General features: G+C 43.3%; 1 protein-coding gene across 4 annotated transcripts in view; it reads right to left on the reverse strand.

The window, feature by feature from the left end:
• Positions 1–6,555: 6,555 nt before the first annotated feature.
• The window catches only part of PDE9A (phosphodiesterase 9A), a 57,916-nt gene continuing 43,382 nt past the window's right edge, over positions 6,556–21,089 (reverse strand). For 3 of the 4 annotated variants that reach the window (XM_066545534.1, XM_066545536.1, XM_066545535.1), the window contains 8 exons: positions 17,312–17,416; positions 14,456–14,538; positions 13,203–13,359; positions 11,135–11,248; positions 10,378–10,482; positions 9,492–9,620; positions 9,199–9,294; positions 6,556–7,663 (listed from right to left, as the gene is read on the reverse strand). In XM_066545534.1, coding sequence (XP_066401631.1) covers positions 7,613–7,663; positions 9,199–9,294; positions 9,492–9,620; positions 10,378–10,482; positions 11,135–11,248; positions 13,203–13,359; positions 14,456–14,538; positions 17,312–17,416 — 840 coding nt within the window. In that variant the 3' untranslated portion in view covers positions 6,556–7,612. The remainder of the gene's footprint in view (positions 7,664–9,198; positions 9,295–9,491; positions 9,621–10,377; positions 10,483–11,134; positions 11,249–13,202; positions 13,360–14,455; positions 14,539–17,311; positions 17,417–21,089) is intronic. The other variant, XR_010783219.1, reaches the window with a different exon arrangement.

Genomic DNA, 21,089 nt, shown 5'->3' on the forward strand with positions numbered 1-21,089 from the left:
TGTGGGAGCTGCTGAGTGCTCACAATTTTCTCCTCAATAGAAACAGTTAGATAAATACACAAATAAAAATGTAGGCTTAGAAATGCAATTTTTTCTGCCTTTTTGCATACAGTTGCCAGTGGATGAAGCTGGATGACCTGTCCTAGCTCTGTTCTTTGGAGCTGCAGCCATCAGGCAGCACCTGATGCTTCCTGCATGGGTGGAAAAGGCAGCCTGAAGCACAGGTCAAGGAGTAAAAATCACCCTGCAGGGTGGAGAAATGACACAACTGGGAGAATAAAATGAAAGACTGTAAATAAAGGGGACATTCCTGCACTTTTTGTCCATTGCAAGCCAGGATCTCCCTGGCTCTGGATGACACAGCCTTGGCTCAACAACCCTAAAATGGGTGATGTGTCCTTTGCAGGGAAAGGAGCTGGGAAGAGTCACTGCCCTGGAGATCTGCCCTTGGCAACACACACAGCAGGCAGGAGGAGGAGGAGGATCACATCTTGGGTGAGGGGGAGAAAAATGGAGAAGAAAATAAACGAGGCAATGAAATCATCCTTTATGACACACATGCCACCCCGGTGAATTGTCAGGAGGACATGGTGGTTTACACCTGTGACCCCAGAACATTTAGGAATATACCTTTTGGACCTATGATCCCATAACATTTAGGAACATATCTTTTACACCTATGATCCCAGAACATTTAGGAATATATCTTTTAGACCTGTGACCCCATAACATTTAGGAATATATATTTTACTCCTGTGACCCCAGAACATTTAGGAACATATCTTTTGGATCTATGACCCCCATAACCTTTAGGAACATATCTTTTAGACCTGTGATCCCATAACATTTAGGAATATATATTTTACACCTGTGACCCCATAACATTTAGGAATATATCTTTTAGACCTATGATCCCATAACATTTAGGAATATATCTTTTGGACCTGTGACCCCATAGCCTTTAGGAACACATTTCTTCAGCTCTTCCCCACGATAAGAACTCAGCTCCCTGCAGCCAGTCCTGGAGGCACCAGTGGGTCCAGTTGCCCTGGGCAGCACTGGGGGGTGGTGGGAGGGCAGCTGCCCCTGGGGAAACCCCAAATTCCCAGTGTGAGAGGGTTTGGTGGCTGTTTAACCTGCTGCCTGCACAGCTCCCTGTGCATTATCCATCTCTTTGCTGCCCACCACGCTCCACAGGGCCCAAGGGCAGCAGGAATCCCAGCCCCAACCACGAATTTCCATCTCTATTCCAAAGCCTGGCAAGGAAAAGTGGTGGAAAACACTTCTAACAGGCATGTTAGGGGTTTGTTTGTTAATATAACTCTGCCTGAAATGAATTTTTTTTTTTTTTGGGAAGGGAAATAATAACTCAAACACATAAGCACTGCTCTGAACGTTCATTTCATTTAGCTGGGGCTTGCTCAGTAAAGAAAATTAAATTTTGAGCTTTCAATTTTTTACTGGTTTTTGGGCTTCTGGGATTGTTTGGTGGGGAATTTGCTCATCAAAAGGGAAATGTTTCCACCTTCCTAGAGAGGTGGTTAGTGCCCCAAGCCTGCTGGTGCTTAAGGTGTGTTTTGGCAATGCCCTGAATAACAAGCTGCAATTTTGGCCAGCCCTGAAGGGGCAGCAGCAGCACTGAGGGACAAATTGGCTCCCAGGGCTTACCCAGGGCAGCTGCTAGCTGGCCATTCCAGAAGGCATGCCTTGGGCACACAAATTTGAGGAGGATTTATGTGGTTTTGTCTTGATTTTCTCCTGTCATTTCCAGCCTGGAGCGTGTCCCAGCTGTCCTGAGCGCAGAATGCCATCAGTAGGCTGAGAACAAGCTTTTATTTAAATTTTTTTTTTTTTTGGTATAAAATGGCAGAGCTGCTCCAAGTCCCTGTCAGTTTGGAGCTTTAGGGCAGAGGATCTGCTGGGTCTGCCAGCCAGGCTGTAACTGTGCTTCCACACAGTTTGGAAAACAGATTTTTCCTCAGAGACTTTACAGCAAACGTTTGGCTGCGACAACGCCGGGCTGCACTTTCCAAACCCTCCTGGTTCTAAGTTTGTCTTGCAACAGAGCCAAGAGTGGCGTTACAAAATTGTCTACAGATAGCTGCTTTCTGTGTGTGCTTGTGCCTGAGCACACCTGTGATTCCTGACTACCTGCCAAAAGAGCCAGAAAGCTTTTTTTGTGTCTGTGAGTTTGATTTCTCACCAGCCAAGGGCCAGGTTTGCTACACCTCAGTGTCTGACCTGTTGGTTACAGCTCCTTCCTTTATGGGGACACCCAAAAAGTGGGGTTGGCCAGAAGTTTTTGTTTTCTGGTAATGGGAATGTTGGTTTTTGCACCCAAAAAACCACAAGGTGCTTTACAAATGTGGATTGTTTGAAAGGAGAGGGAAGCTCTGGCTTGCTGACTCACTCTAGAAGGGATTTGAAGCCAGTGAGAGATTATTAAATTTATTATTATGATTTACTGGTGAGAGGAATAGCAGATTTGTCTTCACAAACAAGCTGTGGGTCTGCTGGTAGATAAAACCAGCACTGGGAGATAAAAGAAACAATGGGAGGGATTCCACTGATTGATGGATGGAAAAAGAGATTTTGCTTTTACAAATAAACTTTAGGTTTGCTGACAAATGAAATTAGACATTGAGAGATGAAAGAAACAATGGGGAAACCCCCTAAATTCCATAAGAATTAAAAATGAAAAGGGAGGGTTATACATTAGAGGGAAATCTCTGGTGTCAGGCATTCTGGGCAGTCTGTACCTCTCAAGTACCTCAGCCAATGGGGAAAGAGAGAAGGGAAATGCAGCCAGGAAATTGGGATAAAAAGGAGGCTGTAGATTTTGGGGTTTTTAGAATGGGGGTTCAGGGGGCAAAATGGAGGAATTTGGGTGTGTCCAGCCTTTCTCCTTCTTCTTCTTCTTGGCCTCCATCTTCTGCTGTGATGGTGGCACTTTTAGATTGGTGTAGAGTAGAAGCTCACTGTCTAACATAGGTGATAGGTATTGGGAAGTAATTGTAAACATTGTACATGTAGTTTTTAGTATAAAAAGATAAGACTGCCCCAGGGGCAGGCAGAGTGCCTTGGGCTGTCTTACTGAGCGGACCTCAGCAGGACAGGAGAAAGAATTTTATAGCTAAGGATCAATAAACAACCTTGAGAACGAGAAGTGAAGAGCTCTGACTCCTTCTTCAAGTGCCAGGCTGGGAAAAGAGACTTTGGAACTCATCTTGGGGTCACTCTGAGCAGCGAGAGACCCTGATAACCAGGCATGCAGGTAAACTTGCCCTTCAGATGTTTTTAGAGAGAAGCTTGCAGCAAAAAATCTGCTGTTAAAATGGGAAAATTGAACAGTGCATGGCAGTGCTTCTCCTGACAGGCTCAAACTCCCACATGGGGCAGATGCTGTTATTGCTGCTCAGAGGCAGCTCTGGGATGAACAATTTCCATGCACAGACACTCCTGTGGCATTACAAGGCTCCTGTATTAACAGGCACTAAACTTCCTTTGTAAATTGGCTGCTGTGGGGGTACTCACATTTTTAAAAAGCTCTTCCCCTCCCAAGGCGTGCAGCCTCAGTTTGATCTGATTATCAAACCACACTAAAACACAGAGTAATGGGCTGTGGGATCTCACAGCTCTAAAAAAAAAAAAAAAAAAAAGTAGTAAAATCCCAGAGCTCATCATTAGTTTCCCAGGCTAAATGGTGTGGAATTGTTATAACCCATTTTATGTTCAGCTTTGATCACAAGTCTAGGACAGCAGTGCAAGGCTGGGGAGCACCTGACACTGCCATGATGCTGAAAGCTGCCACAGGTCATAGAAAATTCTCTGTAAGACACCTACTGTAAGCAGAAACAACACTGAGACACAATACCCACTCTTAGTCATTGGAACAGGGGGAGAAAAGATTAAATCACACTCAGACATCTGTCTCCCTGCCTCAAAAAACTTCATTCTCATGCTGAGTCTGGTTTTAAAATGTCACCTTGAAAATGTGTGACATTTTAATGGGCTGATTGCCTGAGACTCTCAAATCCTTTAATTAGCATGTGAATCACAATGTTAAATATTGTGGGGAAAGCATAAGAAACTAGAATTATGAGAGAATGCCTTGCATTTCCCTTGGTTAAACATATCTTGGGAGGACTGTCTTATAGAAATCTAATATTACAAAGACAAATGAGATTAAAAAAAAATACTGTGGTATTCCCATTAATACCATCAGCTGGTTGTCATTGCATGTTTTTGGGTTTTTTTAAATTTATTTTACAGCTGCCTGTGAAAGCAGCCTGGGTGTTGCCTGTTTATTCAATAACCCTCACAGCACATTACAGCATCACCACAGTCACTGCTGCAGCCCTGAGGATGGGCTGCATTCCCTTTTTCCACATTTGTGATGCAGCTCCAAAATATTCAGCAGGATTTCATCAGCGTCTTTTGTTCATCTCTCTCCAGTAAACAGGTTTTTTTTGGTTTTTTTTTTTGGTTGCTCCTAAAATTGTTGCAGGCCAAAACAAACCATCAGTTCCCAAAAATCCTTCAGTCAGAGAAAGGCAAGGAAGAAGTTCCTTTCTGCCAGGGCTGGTGGGAGCTCAGCAGATGCATAAATAATTGCTGGATTAGGGTTTGTGGTTAGAGAAAACCCTTCCAGCTGAAACAAAACTTCCTGTAAGGATCTCACTCTTAGGAAGCTTTGGTGGGAGGAGGGGGCAGTGGAGGTTGCACAGCAGGTTTTCTCATCTGGTGTGAGCAGCTCAGTGCAGGAGCTGGCAAGGCCTGAGCAATTGTTGGTGGCTCCTGCACAGCTCATCTGCCCTGGGAGCTGGTCTGGGACAGAAATCTGCCTGAAGGGAGATGGCAAATTCCATTTACCCGTGCATAAGAGGTGAAGAATTCCACAGAGGAACAATCTGGGAACGTACTTTGGATTATAAGGTTTAGGAAAGAAAAAGGGCACAAACCACATGTTAAATGGATAATGAGATGATTGGCTCTGGCAATTAAACGTTAACTATTGTGTGAAAGTCAATAAAAGCTTTAGTGATGTATGGTTATGTTATTGTGGTTTAGATGTCCTCTGTTCTCCCCACAGTTCCCTTTCCCCCCTGTATTGTTGCCATCAGACAGCCTGGGCTGTCCAGGACAGGTACAAAGAAGCTGCACAGGTGTCCCTTGCATGGGGCAGCTGGGAATGGAAAAGCTTGGGGGTGCTCAGGGGGTGGGCATGGCACCACCTGAGCTCCAATCCAGTGACAAGAAAGCAGTTTGCACTGATAAATGGCACAGAAGAGCTGAGTGACAGACTCTGGGAGGGCCAGGGCTGGCTGATGCAGCCCCCAGGGGTATAAAAGACTGAGCATCCATCCTGAAGATGAACTGGCCATGTGGTGTGCATGAGGGGCAGTTCCCAGCACTGCAGCTTTTTCCTTATGCAGTCCTTTGCTGTATTTTTGTCAAGGTTTAATAAACCTCTTTAACTTTTCAAAGTAAGCAGTTGTTTCTCATACCACATAATTCAGATTCGACCTTCGAGCATCAGGAGTTTGAGGTAAATCAAAACCAGGGTGTAGTTCATCCATTCATGAAGATTCTGTGTGAGTTGGAGCCGACCCTGGGCTTGGATCTTTCCATTTCCCTTGGGATCTGTTCAAATCCAGGGATCAGAGCCCTTTCCAGTTTGCAGCAGAAAGCCCAAAACCACACACAAAAAGCTGTTTAAAGGAGGAGGCACAGCAGACAGAACCAGCTGTGAGTCTGTCCTGGGTCTCTGGTAGGAACAGAGTAGAGGGATGGAAGTTTTGGGGTAATTTGGATCTCCCTGAGAGATTGGAGAGTAACTGCAATAACACAATTTTTGTGCTAATGAAGGAGACCAAACACAGGAAATGGCACTGGGGAGAAATGAGAGTTAAACTCAGGATTAATGTGCAGAAACAACAGGAGGACAATCTGAATTTCCAGGGTAGGAGGCAGGATTTGCTGTTCAGGGCTGGTAGCTGAGACCTGGGAGAGAGGCTGAGCTGCCTGAAGTGTTTCCTGGGCCATGGGGGGAAGGATTGTCCCCTTTGACAAACCAGCTGCAGCTTTGGGATTTACAGAGCGGGGGGAGCAAGGGGAACCTGAGCACTGTCCATGCCTGTGACTGCCAGTGTGGGAGATCCCTGCTCCCACACCATGGTAGGGCCTGAATCCCTCAGCAAGGACAACTTTTCCCAGCTGGGAGAAACCAGGTGAGCAGCATGGCTGTGCCTTGATTCCCGTGGGATTTATTCCAGCCTTCCCTTTGGTGAGCTGGAGCACAGGAATCAATCCCAGCTCTGTCTGCTCTCACTGCTGCAACACCTGGGCACAGCTTGGCTCCCAACCATCACTAAACCATCCATGGAACTGCAGCTTTCCATGATGTACCACAGGAATAATTCCAAAGCTTCTCCTCCAAGGAAAACCATCCCCCCCACCCCTTTCCAAGCCCCTTCCCTTGTATTCATTACTGGTCTTTAGGAACATGGACTGTTCTCATGTGAACACATACACAAAAGGAAACAATAACACCCATTTCTGTAGAAGAATATATTATTTAGCAGATCAGTTTAAAAGTTAAAAAAAAAATCTGTACATCTTTGAAGCTGTCTCTTGTTGGTTTTTTTTTTTTTTTCATCAACAAGGATAAAAATGTGTTTGCACTGTGGCTTTTTCAGCTTTGTGCTCCCTTCTTTGTCCATGCTGAAGGATCCCATGGTGTCCAGCTGTACCAGGCCACAAAGCCACCCTGCAAACTCACCAAGGTTTCTTCTGATTTCTTCTAGTGTAGAAAATAAAAAAAAAAAGAAAATTGCATCCACTATGCTGGGCTTCTGAATGTACTGTGAACACTATAAAATTCAGAGGATAATGAGGAGAAATGTGTCATTAGGGCTTACCAGGCAAACAAAAATGCATGCCTGGACCCTTGTCAGTGTATAAGCATCTGGTGAGCTATGCTGTAATTAGCATCCTGCTGTATACATATAGAGAGTGTCTTGACTAAAACAACCCCTGGTGCCAGGGGATCATGTCCCAGAAAAGGCTCCTTAGCTAAGCTCTGGTTTGTCTCTACAGCCTGTGGGCAGCTGGGTCACCAGAGAGGCAGATCTGCTGAAGGATGGAGCTGTGCTGCAGCCTGAGCAGTGTCCACAGGGAGAATCCTGCCAGGAGGCTGTGGTGGGAATTCAGAGCCTGGGGGATCCTGCCAGGAGGCTGTGGTGGGAATTCAGAGCCTGGGGGATCCTGCCAGGAGGCTGTGGTGGGAATGCTGGAGCCTGGGGGATCCTGCCAGGAGGCTGTGGTGGGAATTCAGAGCCTGGGGGATCCTGCCAGGAGGCTGTGGTGACAATTCAGGAGCCTGGGGGATCCTGCCAGGAGGCTGTGGTGACAGTTCAGGGGTCTGGGTTGCCCGCGGTGTCCGACGGCAGCGGCCCCTCTGTGAGGAGGCTGCAGGCTGTGGATCCATCTCTCCCTGCATGGTCCCTCTTGGATTTTGATGTAGCCACCACCTCTGCTTGGCTAATGGAGCATTTCTCAAAGCAGGGCAGCCTCAAGGCTCGTGGTTTATTTGTTCAAAGGCCGTTTCCTCTCACTTTTCGCTGCTGCCGGTGGTCAAACCTTCACTTTTCTGTTTCTGCAGCTGGAATGAAGAGCAGAGCAGGGTTAATCCCCCCTGACTCACTCTCACAGTGCTGCTGTGCTCTCCACAAGGCATGTGCAGCATTTCCTGGGAAATAATAGGCAGCAGCTTGGAATATCACAGGCATTGTTTCATCCAAACTGCTCTGGATAAACATCCTGGGCAAACAGAACTCAGTCTTTCTCATCAGCTATTGTACCAGGTTCTCAGATTATTAATTAAGTCCTCTTGTTTCTGAATATCTCTGAATTCAAGCAGCTCCTATTTTTAAGGCCTCTTACAGTGCCAATACACTGCAATTAAAGCTCCATCAGTTTGTGTAAAAATGCTGTTTTGACACATGCTGTAAACCAGAAGTAAAATCTCAGCTCAACTTGAAAGGTGAATAAAACTCAGAAAGTCTGGCAGTTGTATTTGAGTTCTTTTGCCCTCGTTTGACAAATGCTCCTTTCTAAATGGAAAAGTGCCCAAAAGGCTTTGTTCTCCTTTAAAATTTAGTGCCCTCAGAGCCTGTGCTCTTTGATCAACCAGCCTCAGTACTTGAAGTGCTGAGGGGCTTTTTCTCCAAAGCACTTGGGAGGAGATGGGAGCTACAGCAAAGCCTCAGTTCCACTCATGGATGATCAAGTGGAGGAACCTTCATTACCCACACATCAAATATCAGCACAACTGGTGCTCCAGGGCACTTCCCACCTTATTTTAATGATGGAGTGGCTGATAGTAGCCTGCCTACATGGTGAATTTTTTCATGTCAGAAACTCCCTACTCTGTGATGCCATTAGGGCAGGTTTTGTAGTGGATCTTGGCAGGGAAAAGAGGCAGTGGAAGAGGTGTGCAAGAAAGGAGTGCAGAGCCACAGGGAGCTGGACCAGCACTCTGCCTGCTGCCCTGGGCACTGCTCTCTGCCCTGCCAGTCTCCTGAGGCAATGCACACCTGCTGAGAGGCAGCAAATGGGCTTACCTGGAATTCCCACCTCCCCTGAGCCCTACAAAATGAGAGATGCTCTGTACATTAAAGTCCGCAGTGGGCAATTAAAGAGCTTCACTGGTTGTGTGTTTAATCCTCCTGGGTGCTTTGCATGACACAATGATTCCTCATAAAACACCAAGCACATCCTTGATGACACACAGGTGACTGGAAGTTCCTTCCCAGAAAATAAACTCATGCACTGGTGCTGCAAAACTTGAACTGCCCGACCCCAGAGCATTTTGTTGCAGTGTAACCCAAGCAAATTCCTTTCCAAAGGAGGGCAGATCCCTCCAGGGAGATCTGTGCTCCCTTTAGGGGTTATCCCTGGGTTCTGTGCCTTGCAAGCAGCTCCTGTCCCATGCCCATATTTGTGTGGTTCCTGGTGGACTCTGCAAGGACTGGTGGCACACACCTCTCTCCAGGCAGGTGTAATGAATGTGTTTCTCAGGATAATGATTATGCCATGAGCAATCCCACTGTTTCAGAATTGAGCTACTGCTTAATTATAGTGTTTGGCTTATTAAATTCTAATGTTTGCAGTATCAAGGAGATAATTGGAGTTTACCTCTTTCATAGCATCATCTATCTGTTTTAACCCTTCATAGTGGTCCCTGGATTCCCACAGAGGCTGGAGCATCACTTCCTCCACTTCTGGGAACAGCTAGGTGGGAACAAGAAAAAGACTATCAGCATTTCCTTTTGCATTCCTCAACTTGCTGCTGCATCATTTAACTGTACATGCTGAAAACGGGGTGTGGAAGGTACATCCCCATTTCCCTGGGTAACCAGACACCTGCTGAGGCAAACACTGCAGTTCTGCTCTCCCCCTGCCTGGTTTCTGGCCCTGGGTGACTTTACCTTGGTCACTGTCTCGAACATGGGGATGAGGACAAACTTGAGGAAGCCAATCTGTGCCGTGGGTTTGGTCACTTTGTCGCGGTCCATGAACGGCGCCACCGGGAGCCCCTCGGATTTTTCTCGGTCGCTCTGGAACAAACGCAGAGAAACAACCCAGAGATAACAAAGGCAGAGATAACAAATATTAATCCTGTCTAGCAGGCTGTGAGGAGAGTGATGCAGCAAGCAGATGAGCAGCCCTCAGATGCAGATCACAGAGGTGTCTGTAGGCAGCACAGAATGGGGATGTGCTGCCCTCAGGGCAATGTCTCTGCTTTGTGGAGAGCAGCATCTGAATAAAGAGAATCCTGTTCAGTTATTTCTGCTCAGCACCAGCATCAAAGTGTTCACCTCCAGGCTTGCAGGGCAGCTGACTCCCTTTGCAAACCCACTGGACTTGTGAGGTGAAATATTTCAGAGCATTCAGAAAGCTGGTAATGGCTCTTGCTGCTCTGAAAGAGATGGAAGACTTCTGTGATTTCCTCATTGTTCTCCAGAGAGTGATTATTTTCAGGTATTCAAACAGAAATTATATCTCATTCTTTACTAATGATTAAAAGAGAAAATCAGTTGCATCCACTTGAGCAGGTTCTTTTGCTGGCATTCCTCTCTGACTTTCTGTAATAGAAGCTTTCCATGGAATCACAGAATGGTTTGGGTTGGAAAGGACCTTAAAGATCATCCAGTTCCAACCCCCTGCCATGGGCAGGGAAACTTCCACTAAACCAGGTAGTTCAGAGCTAGAACCAGACTGGGCTGTCAAACAGTGAGGCACCTGTGAGATTTGGAAATAGCAGAAAATTGTGAAATTGTGTAATTGTGCAATTGCATCCACCCTCTCTCTTACCTGCATAAAATACTCCTCCAGCAAGCAATCTACCCAGGGCTCTGCCACCTCCATCGGGCGGACTTCGTTGGAGATGTCACAGCATTTTATCAGCACCATCTTCAGCTGAAAGAGGATGACACTTCAATGCTGCACTCCTAAAGCCAGCCCTTTGCCCCTTTCCCCCTTTCCCCCCTTTCCACAGCCCCTGTCCTTGCAATGCTTTCAACCAGAAAGGACAATTTCAGGATTTAACCAGAGCTCTTAAGTGACCTGGATCCTTTTCCCCTCTCTCAGCTGCTCTGTGTAAATCATTTATCCCCTCTCTGCCTTGGTTTCCCCCTCTGGGATGTGTCACAGTGGGATGTGCACTTATCTGCTGCAGGAAGAGATTCAGTCACAAGTGACCATTAAGGCTTTTGTGGCGGAGGCAGCTGGGAAAAGATTTCCCTGGAAATCAAACACAGCTGCACTGGGGAATAGAGGAGACTAGAGGTTTTACTCATGGATTTTTTTTGCCCCACAGTAAAGGACGGTAAAAATTTGTGGCCTAATAGAGTAATTTTTTTGTTGTTGTTTTCCTGATGGGATTCCAGGATTCCTAAAGCTGGAGAAATCTGTTTAATATAAAGCACTTCCACATTGTAATTATTTCTTGGTGTAGGATGGATTATTTTTTGATAATACATACTGAATCTCAGTTTTTCAACATACAAAAGTTAATCTACAAGCTTTCACTCCACACACAGAAAAATAACAATCCACAAAACCTCCTTACACAGGTCATGTGTTCTTCATTTGTGTAATCAAAGTTTTCCATTTTTTCCTTGAAAGAGTCCAGTATTTCTGCATGTCTCGCCATGTCTGTAGCCAGGATTAATGTAATTATCCCCTAGCAAAGAAAACATGTTCACATATTAACTTGACATTCCTTACAAGGTCTGATATTGCAAAGCCAAATAGGATCTGTCTTGCACACAAAATGCCTCAGATGCACTGAATTGCTCATGCTGGAGGGGGAAGTTTCTGACTTGGAACTGCCAAGGAAATGGGAAGAGGGTTATAAAGAGTTCGTGGTACATGAGGATCACGGTTTTATGTGATATTCCAGAGACACTGAGGTTTTTCCTTTCTCATTGACTAATTGTAGAAAAGCAAACTGTACAACAGGATGTTAAAAGCCACACTCTGGCTGCCAAGATCCACTTTCCTCTCCTTGGAAGGCACTGTGGGTTTTGCTGCTGACTCTTAGAGGCCCTGAGACAAAAATCATGATGTGGATGCCAGCTGTGCCCATCCTCTTTGGATTAGGGCTTTGAAACATTTGGATGAAGACAAGGAGCTCTGTATCCCCACTCTGTGCAGAATTTATGATGGGAAAACATGTGGTTAATTTAAATTTTTGGGTTTTCATACAGAAAAGTCCATTTTGGGCCCGTGCCAGTTTCCCACACATCGACAGAATCAGGAACTCCAACCAGCCTTTATACCACTTCTTCACTCGCTGTGTAAGGAAGGTGTCATGTGGAAATTAAGACTGAATTTTGGCCCTTAGAGCCCTGATGGGAGTTCTAACACTGTTCAGTGCCTCAGAGATAACTGAGATGACTCCCAGTGCATCAGGGCCTCTTCCAACAGTACAAGTGCTCTGCTGTTGCAAATCTTTTCCCTTTTTGAAGCCCCTCTTAAAATTAATACAATGTTCCTGTAAAGCACAAACTTCTGCCCTGAGAGCTTAATCCTTCTCCAGTCAGAGCTAATTGGCTCCTCTAACAATCTAAACATCTACCCCCAAAATGTCATAGGCTTTAACAGTCAGGATGCACTCATCATTCCTCAGCAATGCATTCCAGGGAGTGCTGCTGTGGAAATTTTCCAAGAATCCCTTTCAGATCCTGTCACTGTGATATTTTATGAAAAATCCCTTCACCAGGATTTCTTCTCCTGACAAGGCAAGAAGCCTCAGCTTCTCCATGTTTTGCTCCTCTGGAATGTGATTTGGAGAATTGTTTACCCAGCATCTGAATTGTTTTTAATTAATGGCCAATCACAGCCAGCTGTGTCAGGCTCTCTGAGTCTGTCACGAGTTTTTATTATTCATTCTTTTCTAGCCTTCTGATGTATCCTTTCTCTTTCTTTAGAATAGTTTTAGTATATAATATAATATAATATAATATAATATAATATAATATAATATAATATAATATAATATAATATAATATAATATAATATAATAATAAGAAATAATATAATATAAATATATAAAATAATATAAAATAATATAATTATACAATATATAAAATAAATAATAATATATAAATAAATAAAAATAAAAATATATATAAATAAATAATATTATAAGGATAATATTAATATAATATAATATAATAATAAATATAATATAAATAAATAAATTATATTAGATAAATATATGAAAATTATATATAAAAATATAAAAATACTATAATTATATAATATATAATACAAATAATATTATATAAGTAAAAATAAAGATTATATAAATAATAAAAATAAATAATGAATATCAAAATAAATAATATTATTAAAATAATATAATATTACATAATGCAATGTAATGTAATGTAATGTAATGTAATGTAATATAATATAATATATAATAATATATCAACCTTCCAAGAACTTGGAGAGATTCTCATCATCTCTCACCTCATCCTGGGGACCCTCACAACACCACCACAGGACCCTCCCAAGTGTGAGGGGCTTTTCCAGCCCTGCCCTCCAGGGAGGGCAAATCCCTCCCCTCGCGGAGCAGGGAACTCCGTGCGTGTTTGCACCCTCAGGAACGGCGTGTCCAGCACTCCTACCTGTCTTATCTGCTTGAACTGGTCCTGGTCCACGTTGGAGAAGATGTTGAACTCGGGCTGGGAGATGATCTGGAAGGCCACGGCGCAGTGGTGGTTCTCCAGCGGGGAGATGTCGTTGTAGCGCACGGCCAGCTCCGTTCGCGCGTTGATCTGGTAGCTGAGGGCAGGCAAACCCTGAGCAGAAAGCTCCCCAGACACCCCCCAGCTGCTCCAAACCACCTGCTTGCATTCTTTTCTGTGCTTATTCAATGAGCTGCAGCTTTGGGGGTTTTTTGGTCGTTGGTATGAAGTCAGATTTTCACAGAAAATAGATATTTAATAAAATCTCAGGTGTTGATCCCCCTCAGTGGGTGAATACTAATAAAGATTATAATATATAGAATATATTATAAAATACCAAAATACAATATATAAAATGCCAAAATACCAATACCAAAAAAAAACCCCAAACGGTTTTTATTCCTTCTTTAAATTTTGCCACATTTCTAGTTTAGAATGTCTAGTTTAAATTTCTAGTTTAATATTTTGCCACGTTTCTGGTTTAAAACAATGTACAACAAAAGCAGAAGGAACTGGTTTTGGGTTTTTTTGATTCTGAACAAATCAAAGACTGTTTTGACATTTTTTCCACCTCTAAAACACCATCCAAACTGTTTTTTTTTTGTTTTGACATAGAACAAAACCAGAATTGAACTGTTTAATTCAACCCCTACTAATGGCAGATGCAGAGATTCTCACTGATCCCAGTCAGAACTGGTTTCTGCCCTTATTTAATGAGTGGTTACAAATAAATCAGACTCTCTCTCTTTCACATGCACACTAAAGTGTCTGTGGGTCAATAGCAATAATTTCCTCACATGAAAATAAACAGAGTAAAGTACACTTCATGATTTATAATTATGAAATAAAGTGTAAGCTAAATCCCCCTTTGAATCTTAGTGTAATTATTCCAGTATAATAATTTATAACTCTGTTACCAGCCGTAAAGTATTTCACCTTGTTTTCTCAGGAGTTAGGGGGGAAAGGGTTTAAATAGAAATCTGAAAAAAAACCCCCATTTTCCTTACAGAACCAAGGACAGCTGGCAAAGCCCATCCCAGACCTGAGCTCTGCTTTGGCCCATGTGAGTGACCAGCAGTGCCTTGGGAAAAGGTCAGGCTGTGAGGAGGAAAACCTGATCTACCAAAAATTGCCGATCAGTGTTACCTTCCCAAGAGATTTTAAGGGAAGAGAAGGCAAGAGAGCAGACTCACGTGTTGTTATAGCCTGGATGGTCCAAGTCATGGCACACTGCAGCAGTCATGAGAATCAAAATGTCAATTTGGGAAAATTTCTCCTGTAAAATACAAAACATGAATGTAATATTATGATTTTTACTTCCCCTATCCCTGGAAATCAAAAGAAATAAAGAAATCAGACATATTTACTTTTTAGAGAAATGCAAATCTGAGCAAAATGAGGCATTTTTCCTTAGATGAATTTACTTCAGTCAAAAGAGAGAAATCTGCCTTCCCTTCTAGTAAAAACGACTCAGATTTGCCTTTGTTGCATGAAATAACAGCAGCTCAGAGGAGGCAATTTCCTTGAAATTTGCTATTGCTGCAGAGATGATATAAAAGCACTGAGACATCAGTTCAGTCTCTTAGAAGTCGTTTGAGCACCCTGATTAGGTAAAGGGAGGGCTGGAAGATGGCTCTGTTGCCGCTGCATTCTGCATTAAATAAAGTTAGTAAAAGAGCAAGAAAAATTAAATGTTGAGTTCCCACAGCTTTTGAGCACCATGGACTTGTATTAAAGCAAATTTTTCTTCATATTGCTACTGGCAAGAAAACAGAATTAGGCCAGTAACTGATATGTGTAACTATAGAGAAAAAAGGGGTTTTTTAAAGTGAAAAAAAGCAGTTTTGTAAAGAAATGAAATGAATATATGAGTGCAGGTTATCCAGACAGTGAAATTAATTGATGCTTATGGTTTTGGACAAAATAAAGGTGAAATGTGTGCATACAATACCTGCCAGGCTACAGGACAAGCACAGGTCAAAACACACATTTGGAGAAAACCTCTTGTGGGAGCATTTTGTGTCCCAAACAAAGAACAAACCCACAGACCATAACTCAGCAGAGGTTTATCTGTCATTCCTAAATATTTCACTCCATCAGAGTACAAACTGTGGACATCCAGGAGGTGCAGTTACCTCCCCAGCAGCCTCAGAAAGCTGTGCAGGTGCTGGGGGTCAGGAATGGAAATGCAACACATCTCCTTGTGTACCTGGGTGTCAGATTAAGATTTCTTCTGATCTAGACTGAGATGATGGGGTAACTGAGAGGCATTTAAAAAACTTATATTCTATTTTCAGTTTCATATGAAGGCTGAGACAATACAGATGTTATAATCCACACCATCACAATCAGAAGTCCTTTGCTAAAATGCCACAAGTAGCTCAATTTTACTTCTTCTTGAACAACGTTTAGTTTATGATTTTACAGGCATGCAAATATTAGTTTGAAATTTCAATAACACAACTATTTTTAAAATACCTTAAATATCGGTAAAAATTTTGGTAAAAATTAGTAAAAAAAGCTATTTCTTAATTATAATACACTATAAGTGTTTATTGGCCTATCAGTTTTTGCCATGCTATACTTTAAATAATACTGTGATTAATAATAATGTAATAATAATGTAGTTAATACTGTAAATGCCTTAAAGCCAATCATCTAAAATCACTCTTTATGGGTCTTAATACAATGCACCTTTCATAGTTCTATTTCCCTAAAGCATCCAGAGGCCATCCTTTGCAAGGCCATCCTTTCAAGCTTGTTTCTAGCTCCATTTCTCTCTTCACAATGTCTATCCTATTCCATGGCATTTCTAAGCCAGCATTTCTTGTCTCAAGGTTTGCACAGGGATGCACACACTGCGTGAGTCTTCTGTCAGGATTGGAGAATCCTCTACAAATCCATTTCCCACACCCAGGGACTGGGTGCAGCCTCCTCAGAAGCCACCACTTGGCAGCACAGCAGGCTGTGGCCCGTTCTGCAGGAGAAGTGGCTCAGGTTTCAGGGTGGGAATGGAGTGGGTGCCCTGTGTCAGGACCCAGGACATTCCTCTGGCTGCCCTGGAGGACTCCAGACCCTGGCAGGGGGCTCAGAGACCTTGGCACGGAGTCAAAGACACCTGTGCCTTTGATTTTAACCCATGGAAACAATTCCCAACTTTGTGTGAGGAGTTACAAGCCACAAGGGTTTGAGTAGAATGATAGTGAATTTGTCACAGGGTGAAAAAATAGAATTTTGGGGATTTAGAATGGGGGTTCAAGAAGCAAGATGGAGAAATCTGGGTGTGTCCTGTGTTTCTCCTTCTTCTTCTTGTCCTCCATCTTCTGCTGGGATGGTGGCACTTCTGGATTGGTTTAGAGTAGAGACAGACTGTCTAAAATAGGTGATAGGTATTGGAGAATTATTGTAAATAAAGTACACGTAGTTCTTAGTATAAAAAGATGTTGGAATTCAGGACATCCCTCTGGCTGTCCTGGATTGCTCAAACCAGGCTCAGAGACCCTGGCACAGAGCCCAAGACCCCTGTGCCTTTGATTATGACCCATGGAAAAAATTACCAACCTTATATGAGGATCTGCAAGCCACGAAAGTCTAAGTAGAATAATAGTTAGTCACAGGGTGAAAAATAGATTTTTGGAGTTTTTAGAATGGGGATTCAGGGGGCAAGATGGAGGAATCTGGGCATGTCCTGCCTTTCTTCTTCTTCTTCTTGGCCTCTATCTTCTGCTGTGATGTTGGCACTTCTGGATTGGTTTAAGGTAGAAGCTCACTGTCTAACATAGGTGATAGGTATTGGGAAGTAATTGTAAATAAAGTACACATAGATCTTAGTATAAAAAGAGAACATCACCCCAAGGCAGTCAGTGTGCCATGAACCAACCTGCTGGACAGATCTCAGATAACAAAAAATAAACAACCTTGAGAACGAGAGCCAAGGAATTCTGCCTTTTTTTTTTTTTTTTGATCTCAGGGCTGGGAAAAGCAGACTTTCTAACACCTCGGGGTCACCTCAACACCAGAGCCCTGATAAAACCACGGAGGGGCTGTACCTGGAGGCTGCAGAGCGAGATCATGCTGTACATCATCTGGGTGACGCAGAAGCAGTGCCGAAAATTGTGGAAGGGGTTGTTCCTGTAATTGTCGTGGATGCACAGCTGCAGAGAGAGGGAATGGAGCTGTCAGAGGTGGCAGAGCTGTTTCCCAAGCCCTGGAAATCCTTAAAGGAGTTCTATCATGAAATAGGGGTCTCCTCAAGCCAGGTCTTATGAGCTCTTGGAGATCTGTATCACACCCGAGATAGCTCAGCTACCTCAGCTGGCATAAAATCAGCAGGATGGCTTCTGTGGCAGTGTTGGAAACAGAAAAGTTTTAATAAAAGGCAAAATAACAAAACTCTTTACAGAGAAAAACCGAGCCAGGTGCAAGAGGTTCTTGCTCCTGGTAAAACACCTCACAAAAGCCATTAGTTTCTTTGTTCTCTTCTTTTTCTAGTAAATTGCTCAGGCCAGACTTTTTGCCTCTTATCCAATTGGCTATCCTAAAGTTTGAGGTGAAGTCCCCCAAGCCCTATGAGGTGTCTTTTTACCTAATTGAGGAAAGAAACTTCTGGGCTCTTTTCCTTTTTGAGGAGACAAAGGATAGTTTTGTTACTCCATCAAGAAGGGGCATATTCCTATACTATGGGGCCCAGGATTATCCTCTGCTAGGACAGAGTGACAGCACAGGGCCTCTGACAATTTCTGCCTTCCTGGCTAAGATTTGTGTTATAATACATATTATTATATTGGCTTTTTGAAAATATTAAAATAGATTCTATATGTGTGATGTTAAAGTAACTTAGTTATAAAGATATAGATTTTATTTCTGTTGTTAATTAAGCTTAGACATAGTAGTGAAATAGCTGATGTAAGTCTGAAATAGTGACGAAATAGTGAAATAGTGATGTAAGTATGCTTGTGTTAAAATTCCTGCTTGGATGGGATAACACCCTATGAACACAGGATGAGGACACCTGTACAGATATTCCAATTATCAGCACTCATTGTCTGAAGATAGTGTGGGCCAAAGCCCAAAATCTGGAGGTGATAAAAAAGGACTAAAACCGCAGCCAAGGATTGTACATGCTCAAAAAAGGTGGATCCCAAGGAGGAGATGTGCTAAACAATTCTTGGAACATGTAAACTAGCTTGGAGAAAAGTTTACTATGCATAAGGGTCTATGACTATGCAAAGGGCTGATGTAATTAAAAGGTATTTAGGGGTACCTCTGAAGATAACAGTGTGCTCTCAGCTGAGTGCCAAGATGCACCCAGCCATAATAACCTTTGCTCCATGGTCCTTGTCTCCTATTGTCCTTTATTAAACATTACATTTTCACAGGAGAGTGAAGGTGTTTTTCACGTTTGTGCGTTCCAAGAATTCACCAGCAGGTAAGGCTCACAGAAAATCCCCTCTCATGCCAGCCAGCAATGGGCAAACATCCCAGCACAGCTGCATCTCTGTCCTCTGACCTCATCCTGAATTTGTATTTCAAACCTTGCCGTGGCTAAAGGGGGACTGTAAAGGGCTCAGAGCCCACCCCTGTCCCCCTCTCCTTCTGAATACAAACCAGAGCTCTGATACCTTGAGGGCTGACATGTGGCTGTCATGTCATTTCCCAGCGCTCAGAGGCGGCACTTTGGGACGTGTTGCTTGGCAAAGAGAAGGTGTGAATGCACACCAGGCTGGAGCACACCTGGGTGGGTTTTCTATGCTGGGTTTCTATGTTTCTATGGTGGGTTTTCTTTTCTGTCAGCCTGGCAGAGATTGAGCTGTCATGGGCTCACATGAGCCATTCTTGTGTGGTTTGAATTTCTACAGGTCCTGGCTTGGTTGCCCTCATTCCACAGCAGGATAAAGCCTGCCTGTCCCTGTGTCCTGGCTGGTGCCAGCCAGGCTGGCAGAGGGAGGCTGGCACAGCTGGGTTGACACATGCCATGGTCATTATTCCAATGCTCCTCTGGCTTCCTGTCCCTCAGAGAGCAGCACTGCTGGACCCCTCTGCTGAGTCCTCCTCCAAAGCCTGGAGAGCCTTCATGCTTCAGTTACTGAGCCTGAATTAATGGCATGGACAGAATTCCTGCCCCCTTCTCCAGCTAAATCAGGAATTTACCTCAGGAGTCCTCACACCCCATCAGGATCAAACACTTCAACCCATCACCTGACTTCCAGGAGACCTCAAAGCTCTGGATGAGGTCAAGAGAAGTGTGGCATTTCAGTGCTTATTCAGTATTTGTGGGCTTCATTGCAAAAGCTGCACAGATGATTCTGCAAGTAAGGATTTTAGAAACACATTTCATTACTTTAAAATGACTTAGGAATGGCATGATATGGTTGTCAGCCAGGCTCACAGGTGGTATCTCAGAGCCTGCACATGGCACTGCACAAAGCTGCATGGATGTAATGTGCACATCCAGCTCTGGAGCCCAGAGCATCCCAAGGGACTCCTGATGGAATGACTGGGTTGCATTAATCATTCTTTCCTCCTCTTTTTGGAAGACTTCTGTAGCCAGTGGATGTGGGGTAAGCATGAGGTGGCTTTTTCTCTCCCACTTGAGTTCAAAGTTACTGGTAATATTTTTGTTTGATCTTTGGAAGGAATGATGAGGAGGATTGGATTTTATTAGAAGTTTAAATATTATATTATATTATATTATATTATATTATATTATATTATATTATATTATATTATATTACATTACATTATAATTGAATTTGTTAAGTATTTAATTGTATTTTATTGTATAGTATTTTGTGATTGTTTGCTGATGGTGTTGATATACATATATATGGATTTAATTGGTTAGTGAAGTAAAATACTTACACCAGAATTTAATTATTAATTTCTTTTAGGTAAATAATTTTTTATAATGTGTTTTACTTGTGAACAAACACAGGTGCAGCAAATGAGATAAGAATTTTTTTTTTGAGGTTTAGAGAATGTGAATTTTAGAAATATTTTGGGAAGCTGTGCTTTGTTTTTTCCTGTAAATAGGAACGTGGTGACACAAAGTGATGCCCACACTGTGCCACTTTGGAGCAGAGCCCTTGAGGCTTTTAAAAATCATTTTTCTTTCTTCACGAAGATGGGAGACCTCACCCTGCCTTACCATTGTAGAAAATACACAACAAACTCCCCTTTTTGTTGCTCAGAGTGAGGCTGCCTTAAATGCTAGTGGTGACAAATTGCTTGGAGACAGCTCGGGGAAGCTGCCTGCAGCAGGGTGTGTGGGTGGGCTGTTGGTGTGTGTTGACATATCACCTTGCTTCCCATGTTTTTGGGCTGTGAAACAGGAGGAGGAGGAGATCTTCTGCTTTATCTACTCTGTGTTACCCTTGTTTGTGTTGGGATTCATCCCACCCCTTGTCTCCAGCTGCTTTATAGGGTCAACACCACCCAGATTTTCATTTGCCTTCTTCAGAGGGAGAGATTTGCTAGATGTTGATAATTTTTGGTGTCTCCTTTAATGCAGTCAATATTATTTTTCTAAAAAAAGCTTCACCGGTGCTGGGAATAAATTTCAGGTGAGGCTCCTGCCTTGTGTGGTGACATTTTATCCCTTATGGCAGGCTCTGCTCAGCCCTGTGCCTCACTGTGTCCTCCTGCAGCAGGACACCCAGCAGTGACAGCCCCATGTGCCTCCTGCTGTGCTGGAACATGTGATGGGACCTGGTCTTTTCTTTGTCCTTTCCAGCTACCTCCTGATTTTGTGGCATTTTTAGGAGTCCACATCCATGCAAACCAGTGCCCTCAGGGAATTAGAAGAGATTAATGAGGTGTAAGTCTTTA

Source organism: Molothrus aeneus, chromosome 2, assembly GCF_037042795.1.
Source record: "Molothrus aeneus isolate 106 chromosome 2, BPBGC_Maene_1.0, whole genome shotgun sequence".
Taxonomy (NCBI): domain Eukaryota; kingdom Metazoa; phylum Chordata; class Aves; order Passeriformes; family Icteridae; genus Molothrus; species Molothrus aeneus.